This window comes from Salvia hispanica, chromosome 5, assembly GCF_023119035.1.
Source record: "Salvia hispanica cultivar TCC Black 2014 chromosome 5, UniMelb_Shisp_WGS_1.0, whole genome shotgun sequence".
NCBI classification, from domain to species: domain Eukaryota; kingdom Viridiplantae; phylum Streptophyta; class Magnoliopsida; order Lamiales; family Lamiaceae; genus Salvia; species Salvia hispanica.
In genome coordinates this window covers 33,641,261-33,661,598 of record NC_062969.1, presented here as the reverse complement: position 1 = coordinate 33,661,598, position 20,338 = coordinate 33,641,261, and the positions used below count along the sequence as shown (strand labels likewise).

The following is a 20,338-nucleotide window of genomic DNA, read 5'->3' as shown; positions in this document are numbered from 1 at the left end:
AAAATGAGAAAAGTAGATTCATCCAATTATTTTTGTATTAAATTAATAATTTCTTTGATTTTTAACATTTAAAACGATAGATTTGAATCTGAATAAAAATTAATTGTATTTTCTTAACTCATCTATTTAATATTTCAAAACTAAATAGTTATATTAAAATATTAGACGCCCTAGCTTAATTAAATAAAAAATATTAAATTTAGTTAAAGCAAAGAAAAATAATAAAAAAATTGAAAAGATAATGAAAAAATAGTATATTATTTTATTATATAAACCAAATTGAATAAGATAAATGTTTAATTTTTTACATATTTTTTCATATACTATTAAATGAATGATTTCATTGTTACTATATTGACAAAATGTTTCAGAAAATTTAAGGAAAAAAATAAGTTATGAAAGAATAGCACAATGTAAAATCTATTTGAAAAAGCATATGATGCTATTTAAGTAATCAAATTATTTTACAATTAAATATAATAATTTAGTTATGTAGTGTGTTAATTAATACTGGTAATCTAAATTACTGATTTTTTAATTAATTGTTTTAAAAATTTACACGACAAGAATGGTTTTGATTGAAAAAATTTTAAATTCATTACTCTAGTTGCATGATTAAGTTTATCTCCAATTAACATATATGCATTTAGATAAGAATAATTAATTTGGTTAAATTTTCCTTAATTAGGTATATATCTATTTAATACTTTAATGTTAGGGTAAATTAGTCACAATGTTATTATGGCTTGGAGACATTATGTCTCTAAATCACTACTCTTAAAAATCATAGTTTTGTTTTTATCCAACTGTATCGTATGTACGCATTCTACTTATCAACAAGATTTATAGATTTCAATCTTCCTAAAATACTATGGATTAGTATATGGTAAGTGCAGATGTGCAGATGTTGATCCCTGCACACTATAGAAGGTTGGCATACAACCATGTATTAGTTTTGAGATAGGTACTTGTAAAAATTAAACTAGCCAACTAGCGGGAATTTGAGCGAGTTCAACTGAAATTAGATCACAACTAAATTAACATGGGCAAGTGAAAAGGATGATCGACTCAGGATCCAAATAAACATGTTCTGATAAAGTAAAATTAGGTCGACATAGTAACAATTGTCAGCCTCGTAGAGGCAAAATCTATGGCTTGACATTACTCTCATACAGCCAGCCATACTCGTATGGAACTGGCTTAATAATTTCTTCTATTTCGTCTTTTATATTGGTAATATTATACTAGGTATTTATTAATAAAATAAATTTATCCTTTTTCTCTAATACTCGGTAGGTAAGCATTTTAGTTGTAATCAATTGAAAATGAATTACTCAACTAGTCTTGTCTCCCTAATCACCCACCTCCTCAATTTGATTCACAAATTTCAAAATTTCAATACATGACTATTATACTAAATCGAATTTAAGTCATCAGATTTTTTATTAACTAACGGCCTTAATTTTGTTTCCATAAATACCCCCATTGAAATGGCAAACGATAGAATTAGATGATAATTAGATGAATACAAAATTGAATACACTAACCAAGGTTTGTAGATGTGTGTAGAGCCATAGATTCTAGAGCTGCTATACAGTATACACCAATACAAATATACAATACCAATACACAACGATTTTCCCTAATTTTTCTACCTCGAGTTTCTTCCATATCCACACCTTGCAACAACGCCTCCTCACCCTCTATATCTTCTGATTCTCAACAATACATCTTTATCTGTTTTCCCAATTTTAAAGGATAATTACTTTTTTAGGTATAACGAATATGTTCCGCTGAAGATCTGGTTTTGATCGCTTAATTAAATTGAACTTTCTAACCCCTGTTTCTATCTCCGATCATCCAGTTATTGCTGTTTATGAGGTACGATCTGTTGCTCTTTTGTAACTGCTTATATTCGATGGAAATGAACTGTTTAATCTTCCTTGATTGTCGATGAACTTACAGTGAGATGACTGATATAGTGTTTTTATAGGTTTGTTTATCTATCTGTTTTTTGTTGTTGCATTGGCTATTGGCTATTGGCTATTGAGCGTATATATAACTGTTAAATGTTGTGAAAATTTGGTGTCTTTTTGAAATTTTGCACATTTTGTGATTATAAATTGGAATTTCCCCGGTGATAGAGGGTTTGTTGGCTGAAGACTTTACCTTTTCCCCCTTCTAAAGGTTGACTGAAGATTCTGCACAGAAGTGAGCAGGAGCTGATTTGCATGGGTGACGATGCCAGAATTGCGTAGCGGAGCAAGGAGATCAAAACGGCTTGGTGATCTCCAGCCTGCTAATCAAGAAGAAAATATTCTTTCACCTGCTCAGAATAGAACCAGAAGGAGAGGAAGAGGGAGAGGGAGAGGGAATGCAGCTGGTGTAGCTAAAGGTCCTTCTGCAGCAACACCCGCAAGGCCGACTGCTGGTGGTAGAGGCAGGGGGGTTAGGTTGATAGATTTAGAACCAGAGCCACCTTGTGAGATTCTTCCTCAAGCTGGTGTTGGGGCAAGGGATCCAGCTTGTAATAAAGTAGAGGGTGGGGCAGATAAAGAAATCGCAATGGACGGTGGAAGTGCTGATAAAGTAATGGGAGTTGAAGAAGAACCAAGTTCAACTCCAGTGCCTGAGAGGGTAATTGGTTACCTCTTCTTCTCAATTCCTCTGGGATTATTGAGGGTTCTTTCAATTTCTTGAGATTGCAGTCACCATTCATATCGCATCTCAATAATCTTTTGAATTTGAATTTTATTCTGGTTAGTGAGTCCAGTGTTACTTGGCGCAGGTTCAAGTTGGCAACTCACCAATGTATAAGACGGAAAGAAAATTAGGTAAGGGTGGATTCGGCCAAGTTTATGTTGGTCGAAGAGTAAGTGGTGGCAGTGAAAGAATGGGACCTGATGCTGTCGAGGTATCATGTGGCACAAATAATTGCTAAAAGTTTTTACCTAATTGATCTTGGCGCTGTCTAATAAAATCAAAATTTCTCTGTATAGGTAGCGTTGAAGTTTGAACACCGAAATAGCAAGGGTTGCAATTACGGCCCTCCTTATGAATGGCAGGTCTACAAGTAAGTTCTTAGTTCAAAGTTTGAGAATGTTCTCAATATCTCTCCATTTTTTTCTCTATTTTATTCAGATATTCATTTTCGTAAGTGCTGTGTAATTTTTCTGTTAAGCTCCCTAAATGGATGCTATGGGGTACCATGGGTTCACTACAAGGGCCGCCAAGGAGATTTCTACATTCTGGTGGGTTTACATATTTTCAAGAGGTTTCATAATTTCTATCTTGTTTCTAATGAATATTGTTTCAGGTCATGGATATACTTGGGCCTAGTCTTTGGGATGTTTGGAATTCTTTGGGCCAGTCGTAAGATCATCTCTCTCTTTCTCTGACATGTGCTCCATTTATTCCTCTTTTTAGGCTTCACATTGCCATTGACCATGAGCACCTGAAACAGGATGTCGCCAAGTATGACAGCTTGCATAGCAGTTGAGGCTATCTCAATTCTTGAGAAGCTCCACATGAAGGGGTAAAGCCTTCAAAATACTGCCGAATATATTTTCTTCAATGTCAGATCACCACTTCCTAGGAAAGGAGTTGTTCCTTTTTAATTGCTTCTTTCACTTGTGTACGGCTATTAAATCCATTTCCACAATTTCTGGTGCTAATCTAGATTTGTGCATGGAGACGTGAAGCCAGAGAACTTTTTACTTGGCCAGCCTGGAACAGCAGAGGAGAAAAAGCTGTATCTTATTGATCTTGGTTTGGGTAAGATAACTGTTGTTCTGTTAACATGTGGCTTAGCTACATTCATATTGATTAGTTATAGCAAGAAACATAGAATGGAGATACAGCATTTTTTGTTTCTCTCTAGTATTTGTGATCTTGCTACACTTTCTCAGTACAATATCTTCTGGTATTCTGAACACAATCTGTGCTGCAGCTTCCAGGTGGAAAGATGCATCATCCGGGCAACATGTTGAGTATGATCAGAGGCCAGATATCTTTAGGTTTGTTAAGTTTATGTAAATTTTTGCTATATACAGGGGCACCACAAGGTATGCAATAAACTTTAGTTATCGATCCACAGGGGCACCATAAGGTATGCAAGTGTGCATGCACACTTGGGTCGTACAGGAAGTAGGAGGGATGATCTAGAGTCGTTGGCATACACCCTGATATTTCTTATAAAAGGAAGGTTGCCATGGCAAGGGTATCAGGTAATTGACATTTACTTAGTTAACTTGATGATTATCTTATCAGATTTGGCTGATCCTTCCTTCATGATTGATGGTGACGTGACAGGGTGATAACAAGAGTTTTCTAGTCTGTAAGAAGAAAATGGCGACCTCTCCGGAACTGATGTGTTGCTTTTGCCCTGCTCCATTTAAACAGTTTCTTGAGGCTGTTACTAATATGAAGTTTGATGAGGAGCCAAATTATTCTAAGCTGATTTCCTTATTTGATAGTCTGATTGAACCATGCACTACACTGAGACCAATAAGGATAGATGGAGCTCTTAAGGTAGCATGAAAACGAGTTTGTTTGAGCAAGTTTAGTGTGTTGACTCTCACTTAAGTTTCATTTAGCACAAAAATTTACCTCGAGACAAACTTAGCATTTTCATTATGGATGTGCATTTTTGAGGTTTCTATGTATCTGTGTATATTTATCGTATTCCTTCACACAGGTTGGGCAAAAGCGTGGTAGGTTGTTGCTTAACTTGGATGAAGATGAACAACCAAAGAAGAAAGTACGGCTGGGTAGTCCTGCGACTCAGTGGATCTCAGTGTATAATGCACGACGCCCAATGAAACAGAGGTAACTGCTGATTTTGAATATTTATTTAGGAATTTGTGCATGCAATTTTTACTTCTCCAAAAGTTTGTACTTTATCTAGAAATGTACTGCAAATGTGAGGACTAGCAAACGTACTTTGATATCTGCCAGTTGTTATCTACTTTTCCTCGCACAACTTTAAATGATATTGAAGTCCTAAGTTCCTTCAAGTTTCATACTTTGCTTGGATTAATATGTGAATTATTTGTATATTATCATTGGTGGTTTTTCAGGTTTTCTTGGTAGTTTCTGGTGCTGTCTTATGTCAGTTATTGTAATAGCTTCATATGTTTCTCCTTCTACTGTCGCATTTTAAATACATATTTTGCTGCCTCTTGCAATGCACTCTACATTTTGGTGTATGATATACATTTTCACATATGCAAATCGGTATTTTTGTGATTATGCTGCTGTTCTTTACAGTGTTCAGCATGGATTACCCTCCAATTTTGACTCAATATTTTGATAATTGATTTTCAACAACTCTGATAACTGAATGTGAATTGATTGCATTTTATCTTTGTGAATGGTGTATTCGTCATGCAACATTTGAACCGACATGTGTGTTTGACTTGGATTATGTTCACATTTTTATCGCAAACCTCTATAATTTTTTGTGAGATTTTCCTTGTAGATATCACTACAATGTTGCGGATTCAAGACTCCGTCAGCATGTAGAGAAGGGTAATGAAGATGGCTTGTATATTAGCTGTGTAGCTTCAGCATCAAGTCTGTGGGCCTTGATCATGGATGCTGGAACAGGTTTTACTTCACAAGTCTATGAGCTTTCAGCTGTTTTTCTTCATAAGGTAGAGATAATCTTATTATTTCGTTTTATATTTGCGTTGTTTTCTTTTCTTCATTCTAGCTGATTGTACATGCCCATGCAATAATATTTTCTTGGTTCTGTGCAGGATTGGATCATGGAACAATGGGAAAAAAACTATTACATCAGTTCTATAGCTGGTGCTACTAATGGAAGTTCACTGGTGGTTATGTCTAAAGGTAAACTCTTATCTAACTGTTGTCTCGTTTATATCTCTTCTTTTCACTGTCCAACCCCCTCTGTGTTTTCTTCATTGTTAAAAGTTTCCTTGCTAACAAATTATCCTTTAAATGTTCTACTTAGGTAGAGATTCTATCTTCTTCATTATATTAAGACTGATGTTTTTGCTTTTAACTCGTCTGTCCTTCAGGAACACCTTATACCCAACAATCATATAAAGTTAGTGAATCCTTTCCTTTCAAGTGGATCAATAAGAAGTGGAAAGAAGGATTCCATGTCACATCTATGACAACTGCTGGCAGCCGCTGGGGTGTTGTGATGTCCAGAAATTCTGGGTACTCTGAACAGGTAAAAACATCTCACCATATTTCACTAAGCTAACCTGTAAAATTTTGCTAAAAAAAGTACCAAGTCTCTATTTTTAATGAGGGTCTATAATCTTTGAACACTTGTATCATCCATTTGCATTTACAGATTAACTGCATTTTATTCTTCACATCAACACAACAAAATGCATTGTCATTTTTACACATACTAAATTGTTATTTCAGATATCCTTCCTTGGTATTTTATGATAATGGGAATTGAAAAAAATTGATGGTAGTGTGGGACTTTTGAAGTGCACATTTACTGTGGAGGAATTATTTGTATATAATCAATGCCAATCATTTTCCCCCCAATAAGCCAATATGAGTTGGCTGGAAATATTGTGTTTTACTGTTTGGTTGTTTTGGGACATAACGTAATACTAATCGGGTGGATTGGTTTCTCAGGTGGTTGAGCTTGATTTTCTTTATCCAAGTGAAGGAATCCACCGACGTTGGGAAAGTGGGTACAGAATAACATCCATGGCCGCTACTGCCGATCAAGCAGCTTTCATACTTAGCATACCGAGACGCAAAATAATGGATGAGACTCAGGAGACACTCCGTACATCTGCATTCCCAAGCACCCATGTAAAGGTACTAAACTTTATCTAAGAATTGGAGGTTTACATGAGAGTTTACTCTCAAGTTCTCCTCAATATTACAACTTCCTTTTTCATTTATTCTTTGTATTTGGTTTACAGGAGAAGTGGTCCAAGAATCTCTACATCGCATCGATATGTTATGGTCGTACAGTTTGCTGAAGTTGTATAATATGTACTTATTGAGATGAGGGGGCAGGCTACATTTTTGATTAAATTGGGTAACCATGTTTCTAGGCAGTAAAAATATAACATGATGTGCTTCCGTGTAATGGAAAGACGACATTGAAGAAGAAGAAGGTGCCGTGGACGTGATAGAAAATTGAAGCTGTACAATGGGGTAAGGATTGAGAGCAAGGAGGTTGTGTGCTTATGTAAAAGCTATTGCTAAGATTTGAAATGTGATTCGATCCTATTATGATTTACTATTGATATTAGCCCCCTACCATAATCATATCAAATGCATGTAGTAGAAGGTTTATTGAAAGATGAGAAAAGTTCCAAGAGAAGAGTGAGTTGTGCACCAACATCTTGATCCACAATGTCGGAAACAATATCATCCATGACACCACCAGCAAATCCCCGAGGGTGTTGCACAATGGGAATTTGTGTTTATTGTTGAGCACATGGTCATCGGGCTGCACATCCCAAGATCTTGCTGCTCCAGTCCACTCCCGCAACCTGGAAAATGCAGTCGTCCATCTCTGAAGCATGTGATTAGCACTCCCTTTGTCTGCGTGTCCTTGAGCGTTAGATCTGATCTCCAAACACTTTCTTCAGCAATTTGGAGATGCTTTAACCCAAGAGTAAAGGCCGTTGGTTCAGGCTATACGGGCTATTGTGGGGTTGTCAGATTTAGCTATGAAAATGGATTGGAGGTGGACGAGGGTGTTGCCGGCCAGGATAGCATCCTTGCCGTTCATGCTCAAAATCCTCACTTTTCCATTATTGTTATTCACACAGCTTATGTTGCAGAGAATGGGGAATGTTTCATTGGTCAGTTTGTCTTTGAAGCAAATTAGAGTATATTGTTGTCGTAATTAACGTGAAAACTTTAATCACATATGAAGCACCAAAACTTATGAGAAAAATCACATAAGAAGTTGTTAGCAGAAATGTGACAAAAGTCATATATCAGCGAATTTAGGGATTGCTAAAAATGCCCTTTAAGTGATTTGAGTATTTTCGTTCGAAAAGTGACTAAAAACCCCCATTCGTGATTATATAATTCGTTTGGCGATATTTTTTTGTCAGGGGTCTGTAATGCAAAAACCCTAAAGGTTAGGGACGATCCCAAAAATTGAAATTGACGAGGCTTAACTAAAGTTGGAGTGTCAATTAAATATTGAACAACCATTCACTAATATCACGAACTTTGGTTGACATCTGGATTTTCCCTCAAGATTAGAACTAGGATGTAAATATCACATAACTTTGTTGTTGTTGCGGATTTTTAATAAAAATGCAAAATCGAAACTAAAAAGCTAAAATTAAAGTTGAAGTATCAAAATATATGGATATATAAGACATCGTTTCAAAAGTAAAATAAAAAAATTTAATAAAAACAAAACTTCACGTCCACCGCGTGCCCCGTCTCTCTCTACCAAATCACGCCAGGAAATGAAATCATCATCTAATTTCGAGAACGTCTGCGAAAGAATGAGCGACTATTGAGGGAAAAAATTGAGCGAGTTGAGCTTAATCAAATTATGAGATAGTTTAATTTTTTAAAAGACTAAAGGCCAAAAATAGTCCTTAACATATGACGATTTTACGATTTTAGTCCAAAACATTATTTTTTGAATTATTTGGTCCTCCACAATTGAAAACGGGCCAAATTTAGTCTTTTTTGGACGGCATCGTTAAAAATTGACTGTCAATGCATTTTTAATCTATTTTGATTGGATTAGGAGTTTAATTAGAATATTTAATTTATTTAAAACTAAATTAATCATCAAACTCCATATATTATAAGCATTTTAAATTAGCTGGAAAAAAAAAAAGAAAGAAAATACAGTAAGAGGTGAATCTGCAGATGAGTCTGTTTTCACTTTTCACCTTCTTCTTGTTGTTCTTGAGCTGAAACAATCCCTTCAAAAATGCATAGGATTCCAGCATCATTTCGATCTACTCCATCTCCATCTCCATCCGCGCTGCCTCCACCTCTCGCCATCTCCATCCCCACAATCCTTCGCCCAACATTTTTATCGACGCCACCGTCTCCTCCACCGTGCTCCTCAACTTAAATTAATTTGTTAAACATGAAAATCCCATTAATTTCATTAAACAAAAAGCAATGAAATAATAATGATTTGATAAATGAACGTTTACGCTGTGTGCAGCTAAATCACTGAAATTTCCGGCAATTGCTAGAACCCAAAAATTCAACCGGAAAGAACCCCAATTCAACTGGATATCGTCATAGCCTTGAACCAGAATCGACCCTAACAATCGAACCAAATCGAAGATGGAACACAAAAAAAATCCAACAAAAATGGGCCGACTTCCTCTAAAATGGAACATAGAAATTCAACGAGAATGGCTCATATTTACAACAAATTGAACTTGGAGAGGCAATGGTTGCAAAGAAGTTTCCTTCTTAGTTTGCCCAGCCAAGCAACGACCACCACCCAGCTGTTTTCATGAGATCGTGCTCGTGAGAGGTGTTTTCCTCTAGAATTTCTGAGTAATCGATCGGGATTTGAGCTCTGGAATTGATCTCTTATATTTGACACCATCGGCGAATCCTAATTTGGTGTTGTTCTTCGATTTGAACTTCAATTTCACAATATTCTGATCCAGCAAAGACTTCAGTCGAGATCCGTCGCCGGAACCCTCTTGCTTCTGCTCGATTGGCGGTGGTGCGGTGTCGTTCTCCATCGCGTCCATGTTATCGAATAAGAACTACGACGAGAAGTACCTCCCACCGCCGGGATGGTGCGGGAATGCGGCGGTGCGCTACCTCTCCGCCACCGCGCGGAGCTTTTTTTGATAATAATTTAGCTTGTAGTTAACAAAACATACTTAGTTACCTAATCCCATCAAAATAGCTTAAACATGAATTTACCGTCCATTTTTAACGGTACCGTCCAAGAAGGACTAAATCTGGCCCGTTTTCAATTGTGGAGGACTAAATAATTCAAAAGATAATGTTTTGGACCAAAATTATAAAATCGTCATATGTTAAGGACCACTTTGGGCCTTTACTCTTTTTAAAATAAAAAATTTGTGGGTTGAAGAGAGAGATAGGACTTCGGTAGGAAAAAGTTTTTGAATTTTATAATTAAAATGTCATCATTTTATTATATTCAATTTGATATTTTAGTTTTAGTTTAGCCACACTAATTTCCATTATTATGCTCAATTTTACAATAATTTGAAATTCCAATAAATTTGGAATTGAAATTTAGTTTCATACCCTGTACCAAATATTGTACTAGATGAAATTGAAGATTCCATTTCAAATCCAAACTTTCAATTTTATGGTACCCAAACACATTCAATTTGTATAATTTCTTTTGGGATGTTGGTCCATAAAATCATTAAAAATTGATTAAGATTTAGTATTTTCCATAAATTTTAAAGTTTGTCTAAAATATCACAAACTTTACATTTTGTATGTTACTCTATGGTAAGTCAATGACCATATCCAACTAATTTACATGCATTTTATTTTTATCTTGACACTATTAAATATATGTGATTTTCTACATGACTTTTTATTCTATTTGTCATAAACTTAAAAAGTGGTCTAAAATATCATAAACATTTCACAATTATCCATGTAGAATAAGTTTTTTATCGATAAATATTTAATTTGAGCTGGGTTGAAAAATAACAAACAAAATGTAAAGTTTGTAATATTTTAGAAAAATTTTAAAATCAGTAGAAAATACTAAAACTTGGCCAAAATTCATGTTTTAGGGACCCATATATCCTTTTATTCGATACGAGAATTTCATAAAACTTGATATTTGACAGGGGATGGAAAACATAATAATAAAATTAAGGAAGCATAACTGAAGAATTTAGATTAATAAAAATAATAACATGTAGAATTACCACGTAAATTTTAGATTAAGGAAACAGCTCCAATCTATATTCCTATATTTATATTATGATTAAGGGAAATGCTATGCAGCCACATTATGGCCAGCTGTGTGGTACTTTTTATAAATAATTATAAAAGTTAATGTAATAAACTAATAGAAATAGTTAGTGCTAAGGTGAATTTACGTACTAACCCTTTCCCACCATTTTGAAAGATATTAGTACGAGTAATATCTTTTACTTCAAATTTACATATACGTTCTCTGTCCATAATAATTACAATTATCTTTTCCAAGAAAATTAATAATAATACATTAAATTGTGCACAAATTTTCAACACGTTAAAACAAATAAAATGTATGGATATATTGGGAAATATATCATACCATACCTATTAAAATATATAGTCATATATCATAAATAATTTACGCTAGTAAGTATGTACTTTGCATATAGTTAATGCTCCATTTTATGATCAAAGTTTCGTTCCTTCATAGTTGAGGTAGAGCTTTTCGGTATGGAGTTTAAGAAATTTATATTTAGTATTTTAACTAGATAGATAAAAGAAGTAAGAGAGAAAATAATAAAGAGGATAGACTATAAAGTGAATAAAGTAGAGAGAATAAAGTAAAATAGAATAAAGTAAGAGTGAGAAAAATGTTTATTATTATTATTATATATAAAAATGACTCAACTATGAAGAAACTTTCAAAAATGAAAAAATGACTCAACTATGAGCGAATGGAGAGAGTATTAATTAATCTTATACACAATGATGTTACTCCTAACTATTCTAACTTGTTAGTCATTTTCCATCTATACGCAATGTTATACAATATATAATTGTATTGCATATCATATAAATTACTTATAAATTATAATTGTATCATATAATCAACAGTGTAATTTCATTCATACATGTATCATATTAATTATATAAACAATTGTATATTTAAGATAATGCTATAATCCCACAATGTATTATGTAAAATAAGTTTATTACATTAAAAAATAACTATATTATACTCCCTTTGTCCCATAAAAATATTTGCATTTTAAATGGCATGAGACTGATACATAATTGGTAAAGTAAAAGGGATAAGGAGAATTGTAGTTAAAGTAATGTTAGTAGTAATGAGATCCATAATATTATTAGTGTTTGAATCTCAAATTTTACGATTGAAATAAATGGCCTTTAGTTCCATTAAAGATTAATTATAGATTAAAAATTCAAAATTTAATTATAAATAGATTAAGCATATATATTAAATTATGAAATGTGATATAACACTACAAACTATTATAATTATTGACAATTCAATTATCATCGATGTAATTAATCTATAAAATCACAAATGTAAGATCATACAAATTGACACTGCATTATTGTATATACACCCATAACAAAATGTAAATATTCAATCATAATAATATTAACTTATAAGATTAGTACTCCACGTTTATCTCAACCCTTGATATAACATAAGATTAGTACTCCACGTTTATTTCAACCCTTGATATTTTTTATTTATACACTATAAAATGTTGTTATAATTTTTAATATAAGGAATTATTATGATATTAAGATTGTTATAAATTAATAGTCTCATATGAAATACACTACAATAACTGCATGGTATTACAACATTATTAATTAATAAGACTACTATTTAGTTATTTTATGATATAAACTTTAAGATTATAATAGGCGCTACAATTATGATGTAATGTATTTTTAAAAAAATGAAAAATCTGAAAAGATAAAAAGCGAAAAATCTTGTAAAATAAATGGAGCCGATGAGTGGACATTTGATTTTTTAGATATACTTCGTAGTATTTTTTTTGATTGACACCCAAGTCTCGTAATTATAATTTTGAAAGAAAACTGTAGTTGTATTTAAGAGCCTTGATTATTTTATACTCACTTAAGCATTAAGGATATAATCGTCTTAAAACTTTTGATACTTTCCATGTGCATTAACTGTAATTGAACCGGTCCGGTTTTCTTCCAAAAAATTATTTATAGCCAGCCACATTATGGCCATTTAGGGAGCAAAACATGTGCATTAATTTGTGTCTGGTTGCCTTCCTCTTATGTAACACAACAGTACTTCATTAAGGAGCAAAACATGTCTTAAAACCAGTGTTTTAAAAATCGGACCGGACCGGCCGGTTCAACCGGTCGGACTGCAAACCAGCAGCTGGTCCAGTCCGGTTCGGCTCTCTAAAACCGTTCATGTGTTGAGTCGTCTTGAACCGCCGGAACCGGCCGGTTGGACCGGTTGAACCGGTAACCGAGAACCGGTTTTTACATTTAAAAGCTTGTTCAAAATATGATTCTAGAGGGAATTGAACCCTAGACCTCTAGGAAATAAACAAACACCTCTACCACTCCACTACATGGTCTTGAATGAAATATTGTGAACATTAATTATTGTTATATAAATTTTTTGTCCACACAAATTAATAACTTGTGTTTAGTTTTATACTTAAAAATAATTTTTAGTTATGATATGTTTAATTTTAATTATAAGCCACTAAATTTTATTTTTATTGATGTAATATGGAGTATATATTATTAATATAGTTTATTACTCCATATTTACTAATAATTCAAGTTTAATTTTATGTAATAACTAATAATACTATTATAGTATATATTTATCCAAATTAACTAAAAATTGATATTTAGTTTTATATATTGTCTATAATATTATTTAACCATATAAATGTTTCGAGATAATATGAATTTTATCTATTTATTATATGTAAAATATGTACTTTTTTTGGTTACATTAATTAAAATTTTATATATTTAATAAATATTTAAATTTTACCATTCACTTACTTTAAATACTCTTAATATTTAATTTACTTAAAATGTTTAATATATATTTTTGTTATATGTTAATATTAATTGTAATATATGCTCACCAAATTTAATATATTTTGTAAAATCATATTTAATTTTATTTTTGCAAGGTAAAACGGTTCGACCAGTGATTGAACCGGTCGGACCGGTTGAACCGTGAACCAGTAGCCTCACCGGTTCATCGGCCGATCCGATTTTTAAAACATTGCTTAAAACTAAATAATGGCAGCTGTTAACAAAAAAGTCTAGGAGTAGACTTTAGGGAAAATATAGGACGAAAATACGCTACTATAAGCATGAGAGAAATACTCAACAATTATGATACTAATATTTTATGTGGTACATTAATTTTTATTTAATACACTTTTATCACTAACTTTGGTCGAATTACAGATTTTTCAATGAAGTTAAAACTTGCTCAAAAATATCATTAACTTTGTTATTGTTTTCTATTATTTCCTATTATTCCAAAGGGCAGTGATTTAGAGACATAATGCCTTTATGTCATAATGCCCTTATATCACTTTGCCATAACTATATTTTATATCATGACTAATTCACCCTAATGCTATATTAAGTAAATTTATACCATGATAAAATAAATGCACTATCAATTTTTGAAAGCAAAACGTTTTCTTTCATTGAAAAGTTTTCTGTCAAAAAATTTAATAATAAATTTAATTTTATTTAGAAATACCAAATTTATAACATAATTTTCAATAAACAAATATGAAAAGTTTTAATACTCCATTGAGTTTCTTTTTATAATATCCTTGTTAATCATACTATAATATATATATTATTACAACTTTTCTTCCTGTTAAATTCAAATAAATTTACTAATTATACCTTTTTGGCATTTTCAAACCTTATATTCCTTTTAATTCAACAATGCTAAAACTTGTAAATTTTTTAAAATTCTTTATATTTTAGTTTATTATCATGAGAAATTGAAATTATGAATGTGAAAAACACATTATGCATTATGTTAAGAAAATAATTGAATAGGCATAATTAGAGCAACGTCCTTAATTAAGTATATTAGTGAACAATTTAATGTAAAGGGTAATAAAGTATAATATAAACATTACATCATTTTAAATACAAATAATAATATAATGCACAATTACTATTTTAACCTCGTTATGACATTGTCATTATGCCTCTAAAACATTTTTCTATTCCAAAAACTGAAATTGATACGGCTAAACTATAGACGGAGTGTCAATTAAATATTGCACAATAATTCATTAACACAAATTTAAAATTATGTTGCACCGACCCGCAAAATCGAAATCAAACGTTGCTAAAATTAAAGTTTTAAGTGTCATTATGTATAGATATACTATATAAAATACTATAACATCATTTCAAAAATAAAATTAAAAAACATTAATAAAACAGAACCACCTTCACAAGAATCCTGTGCACTTCTCTCTCTACCAAAACCCGTCGGGAAATGACATCATCGTCTTATTGTGAGGACATCGAATGAGAGGAAACGAGAGAGAAAGAGAGAGACTATTTTGGGAAAAATTGAGAAAGATGTGATTAATCAAATTTTGAAATTAAAAAATTGTGTTTGCAATAGTGTAATTTAGTAGAAAAAAGAAGGGCATGAGGTGGATGTAAAGTTAAAAAAAAAAAGATATTGACGAGAAGGTTTTTTTTTTTTTAACTAAAATGTCATCTGTTTTTATATTAAATTTGATATTTCAGTTTTAATTCAGCCACACTATTTTGATTTTGCAGGTCAAGGGAAATTGACAACAACGACAAAGACAAAATTTGTGATATTTATAAATTATAACCACATTTAAATTTTAAAAAAAATAATCCAAAATTCAACTGAAAGTCATGATATTATCGATTAATTACTCAATATTTAATCATCACTTCAGCTTTAATTTAGTCACGTCGGTTTCGAAGGCAATACTAAAGAGTAAACATATTTCCAAGACGATAAATAAAATGTATTTTACTTTATTATGGGGATTTATATATACTCTAATAAAGTGAACACTATTATGGAAAAAAAGTGAATGTTAATTAAAGTGAATGTTCTTAATTAAAAATAATAATTATATTTAATTTTCATGGGTGTTGCACACAACATTCCATGATATGGATTTGCCCACTGCAGCCAATCCCGCTTTTGTATCTAAAAATAATACAGTAAAAAAATTAAGCAAATAAATAAATTGTAAAAACGGTCAATTTTGTAATGCGAGCAAATGATTGATTTGTTCGCAATATTTCTGCGGTGAATTTTTTTAATGAAATTATATATGATTGCATTCATGAATCACACGTGGATGTCATCACCGAAGTTTAAAACCAAATCTTTATTTATTAGCTTGTTAATTCTACAAATCTATTTAATTAGTCATAAGCCATTACCTACTGCAGTCCTGGTAAATTTCTTTGGTCATAAAGTACGTTTAAAACCAAATCTTTATTTATTAACTTGTTAATTCTATAAATATATTTAATTAGTCATAAGTCATTATGTACTGCAGTCCTGGTAAATTTCTTTCATTATAAACTACTAATTTCTCAAATATTATTAATTATGAATCCTTAAATTAATACTCACCTTCAAATAATACTCATTCCATCCACGACTAAGTGTGTCATATTTCCCCCCACAAGATTTTTTTGGTTATAAAGTTCTATTTTTTCAAATTTTATTCATTTGTACTCGATTTCGGTTTTATAAAGTCTTAAATTAATACTCCATGTATTAGAAATGCAAAGTTAACACATGTTAATAAAATTTCAACACATGTTAACACAGTGATAAAATACAAATACTCGTAACGCAGTGATAAAATACAAATCTGTACAAACTCTAAACTTTTCAACACATGTTAACACAATGTAAAATTTCAAGATTTTGATATCAACAAAATGTCAACACAGTGTCAACTGTTGACAGTGTGTTAATATTTTACGTTGATATTATTTTGTAATCTGTTGACCTTTTTTAACTGTCCAAATCATAGTTTGGAATTGTACAATATTCAGAGTTTGCATTTAATTATCCACAGTACTTACTAATTTGCCAAATAAGTAAAAAATATGTAACATGGAGCGACGTCCTAAGCGACGCCCTATGCACCGCCACGTCAGCATTTTATCCTCCTCCTATTCCACCTGCAGTGGGCGGACTATAGTCCGTCCTAAGCATTTTATTTATTATTTGAATATTTAAATACTTCAAAATTTGGAAAAATAACTTCATTTCATTAAAATTCAAACATTACAATACGAAATAAAAAAACTACAATTTCTGAACGACGGTGGTTGCGGTTCCAAACTTCTTCAATCATGTCGGTCATGAGCTGAGTATGGTCTTGTTGGTTGCGCATTGAGGCCTGTCGCTGTAGAACCGCACCGAAGCCCATCGGTAATCCTCGAGTGACAGGCGAGGTCGCCGTGCTGGAGCTAGATCCGGCTTCATCATCCACCCAATTGGTGACATGTCCATGTTCTTGTTCGACTATCATGTTATGCATGATGATGCACGCATACATGACGTCATCGATGACTTCCTTGTACCAGAAACGCGCCGGACCTTTCACGATTGCCCACCGCGATTGGAGCACCCCAAAAGCCTGCTCCACATCCTTCCGCGCGAACTCCTGCTTTGCCGCAAACAAGGCTCTCCTCTCACCAATTGGGCAGCTGATCGTCTTCAAAAAAACAGGCCACCTTGGGTATATGCCATCGGCCAAGTAGTACCTCATATGATGTGTGCGGCCGTTGGCAATGAACTGAATGGCCAGACCGCGACCCCTGCACTGATTGGCGAATAGGGTGGATGAGTTGAGGACGTTGGTGTCGTTGTTCGACCAGACTACACCAAAGTAGGCATGCCAGATCCAGAGGCGGTGGTCAGCGACGGCTTCTAGGATCATCGTCGGGTGGCTGCCCTTGTAGCCGCTAGTAAATTGGCCTCTCCAGGCCGTCGGGCAGTTCTTCCACTGCCAGTGCATACAGTCGATGCTCCCTAGCATCCCAGGGAAGCCGTGCACCATCTCGTGCATCCGCATCAGGCTCTGGCAATCATCAGCAGTCGGGCGTCGCAAATATGTGTCGCCAAAAGCCTCCTGAAGCTGCTGGGTTTAGACTGTGTGCTTAGTAAGGAATATCAAGCTTCCTAGGTCCAGCGAATCCACTAGATCACAGGGTCTAGGAACTCACGGATCGTTGGAAGATCTCGGTCGTCGGACACACAGAATACCTCTTCAAAACCCTCAACCACGCATACTAAATTTAGCACAGGGAAGTAGGGATCGATCTCACAGAGATGAATGCGCAATTAAACATGTTCAAGGATTGGGGACTATTTTTGGGTTGGCTGCTGCCACGCAATTTGGTTTGAGGAAATTAAACTAGACTTGGAGTTGAAATCTGCTACGCTAACAGCTAGATCTAGGCAGAAACAGAAATCATGCATATAACTGGAAAAAAGTGAGGCAATTACTAGATCTAAGAAAACTATTCCCTAAATTACCTAGACATGAGAAATAAACTAACGGTGGGGACCATTTGCTGAAAAGGTAAAGTACGGATGAAAAGCTGAAAAACAACAAACTAAAGTACTAACTAACAGCGACATCATCTTCTCCAACAATTTGCATAAAACTTTCAGTTGAAACAGAGATAGGACATAGATCGAAACGAAGCAGACTGAATTTAAAGCAATTAAACGAAGAACAATTTAACATGAGCAGATTTGCGACTACTAGACGAAGTAAAATGAAAAGAGAGCAGAAAATTCATAATCCATGCACAACTCGGTTTCCCCTGTTCAGATCCACACTTCGGATGCTAAATCCACTCCGGATCCAAGCATCCGAATCCGTCCAAATTTATGTCCATAGCTACAGATTCGCCGATCAACCACCGATCAACAACAACAACACAGATCCACAACCTATTTCCCAGATCAAGCACAAAAACATCCAAAACAGAGAATAACATTCAACTTCTGAAATTAAACCTCAAAAACACAGAATCAACGTAAATCAACACAAGATAAACACCATCATGACATAAACTAAATGCATAGATAATCGGTAAGTAACCAACAACCAAATCGACTTCCAAAACGTTGAAGTTCGACGGAATAACAGCGCAAAAAAAAAACTGAATGTAAACTGATTGTTTCTTCGCCCTTCGTGAGGACGGTGTTACCACTAACTTTCTGCGAAGATGAACCCCTAACTACCCCCGAATTTTCATTTTTCCCAAGTGTGTGTAAGTGTGTGAGCTGAGAGCAAAATCATGTATGTTTCGTGTGCTGCATGCTCCTCTTTATATAGGCGTAGAAGTGGGTCCAGCAGGGTGTGAATAGTCTTCGTTACCCTCGACTTTGGACTTCCTTTGTCTAGCCATTTTTCTCTTTAACTCTGCTCACTTTCCTTCGCTAGTCCATTGCCTTTTTACACTTCGTTCTCCCCTTTTTTACTGGGTCAGGTTACTATTGCTTCCTGCCCTTAGACATATTTCCCCTGGACTTCGTCCAGCTTATACCTCCTTTTTTTTTATTTCTTAAATTTTTTTTTTCTCTGGACTTTGTCCAGCTTATTCCTCCATTTCCCTCTTCTCTCCTCTGGACTTCGTCCAGCTTATAACTCCTTTACCTGGACTTCGTCCAGCTTATACCTTCATAACCCAATTTCCCTATTTTTCTCCTTCATGACTCTTCTCCCTAAGCATTCAGTGGTGGCCCCATTTACATGTGTTAGCTCAAAATTATTTTAGGCTTATAACTCGCTCTTATAGTGGGGCTTCACAACTAAGTAAGCTAAGGCATCCTCTATCGTTCTTACTTCATCCAGATTGACTTCGGCTTATTAAAGGAAAAGACTTCCAAGTTGAAATACATCCTATTTTCAATTACTCTTACTAAGGAGATCCTGCCGTATTATATTCACCAGCTCATGAGACACAAATGAAACCTAGACTTAACGACTCCTAACATGCTGAACAACTACACACATTGACTCCCCTCCCCCTCCCACTTCACTCTAGCTTGTCCCCAAGCCATCGTCGTGAAGGGGGGAAACAAGGTAGTCAATTCAACACACAACAAACAAATAATAATCATATAAAACTTCTCATACTTAGACCGAGCATCGGGCTAAGTGGGAGAAGACACAATAAACAGAAAACATAAACTTCTCACACTTAGACCAAGCATTGAGCTAAGTGGGAGAAGGTAAACACATATAGCAAATATTCACAGAGACACAGATAATAACAAAGACAAAAAAAATAAAATAGATATAACGGAATGCAGAAACTAAAAGTTACTTGGTCATGGGGGTGATTCACTTTTGGGTCTGGCTCCCTCGAGAGCCAGATTGGGGTGGGATCCCGGGTCGGGTCATCTTCACTTTCTTTTTAGCCGGCAGCTCCGGCTCATCTTCTTCCTTCTCTTGCTCTGGTTGAAAGTTTTTGGCAGTGGGTATACTCGAAAGCATGTTTTGAGTATAAGTGGGAGATTGTTAGAGTTTGGTATACTAGAAAAGCATGTTTCGAGCAAGTTTCGCTCGAATAGAATCTTGCTTGTATACGTAAAACTCTA

General features: G+C 33.9%; 2 protein-coding genes across 3 annotated transcripts; one reads left to right on the top strand and one right to left on the bottom strand.

The window, feature by feature from the left end:
- The first annotated feature begins 1,569 nt into the window (after positions 1 to 1,569).
- Positions 1,570 to 7,246, top strand: LOC125187955 (casein kinase 1-like protein HD16). 2 transcript variants are annotated; one of them, XM_048084642.1, is made up of 17 exons: positions 1,570 to 1,881; positions 2,188 to 2,637; positions 2,789 to 2,914; positions 3,000 to 3,073; positions 3,182 to 3,251; positions 3,317 to 3,372; positions 3,464 to 3,535; positions 3,680 to 3,774; positions 3,950 to 4,016; positions 4,097 to 4,226; positions 4,312 to 4,530; positions 4,697 to 4,827; positions 5,480 to 5,654; positions 5,760 to 5,850; positions 6,042 to 6,199; positions 6,625 to 6,807; positions 6,921 to 7,246. In XM_048084642.1, exons 2-17 carry the CDS (start codon positions 2,242 to 2,244, stop codon positions 6,978 to 6,980), a joined length of 2,103 nt encoding a protein of 700 aa, XP_047940599.1. In that variant the 5' UTR covers positions 1,570 to 1,881; positions 2,188 to 2,241; the 3' UTR covers positions 6,981 to 7,246. The 2 variants fall into 2 exon arrangements, with proteins under 2 accessions (XP_047940599.1, XP_047940598.1); XM_048084641.1 differs by having other exon boundaries at positions 1,573 to 1,881; positions 6,625 to 6,813.
- A 4,939-nt stretch (positions 7,247 to 12,185) lies between these two features.
- Positions 12,186 to 17,660, bottom strand: LOC125189893. Its single transcript, XM_048087118.1, has 2 exons — positions 17,028 to 17,660; positions 12,186 to 12,209 (listed from the first exon to the last, which is right to left on the bottom strand). Exons 1-2 carry the CDS (start codon positions 17,658 to 17,660, stop codon positions 12,186 to 12,188), a joined length of 657 nt encoding a protein of 218 aa, XP_047943075.1.
- Positions 17,661 to 20,338: the final 2,678 nt, after the last annotated feature.

Coding starts and splice junctions, on each gene's coding strand:
- LOC125187955 (XM_048084641.1), top strand. CDS start 2,242: ATGCCAGAATTGCGTAGCGGAGCAAGGAGATCAAAACGGCTTGGTGAT. Junction 4,531..4,696: donor GGATAGATGGAGCTCTTAAG/GTAGCATGAAAA, acceptor TCCTTCACACAG/GTTGGGCAAAAGCGTGGTAG. Junction 6,814..6,920: donor TCCCAAGCACCCATGTAAAG/GTACTAAACTTT, acceptor TTTGGTTTACAG/GAGAAGTGGTCCAAGAATCT.
- LOC125189893 (XM_048087118.1), bottom strand. CDS start 17,660: ATGATCCTAGAAGCCGTCGCTGACCACCGCCTCTGGATCTGGCATGCC. Junction 12,210..17,027: donor ACCACCGTCGTTCAGAAATT/GTAGTTTTTTTA, acceptor GTGATTTTATAG/ATTAATTACATCGATGATAA.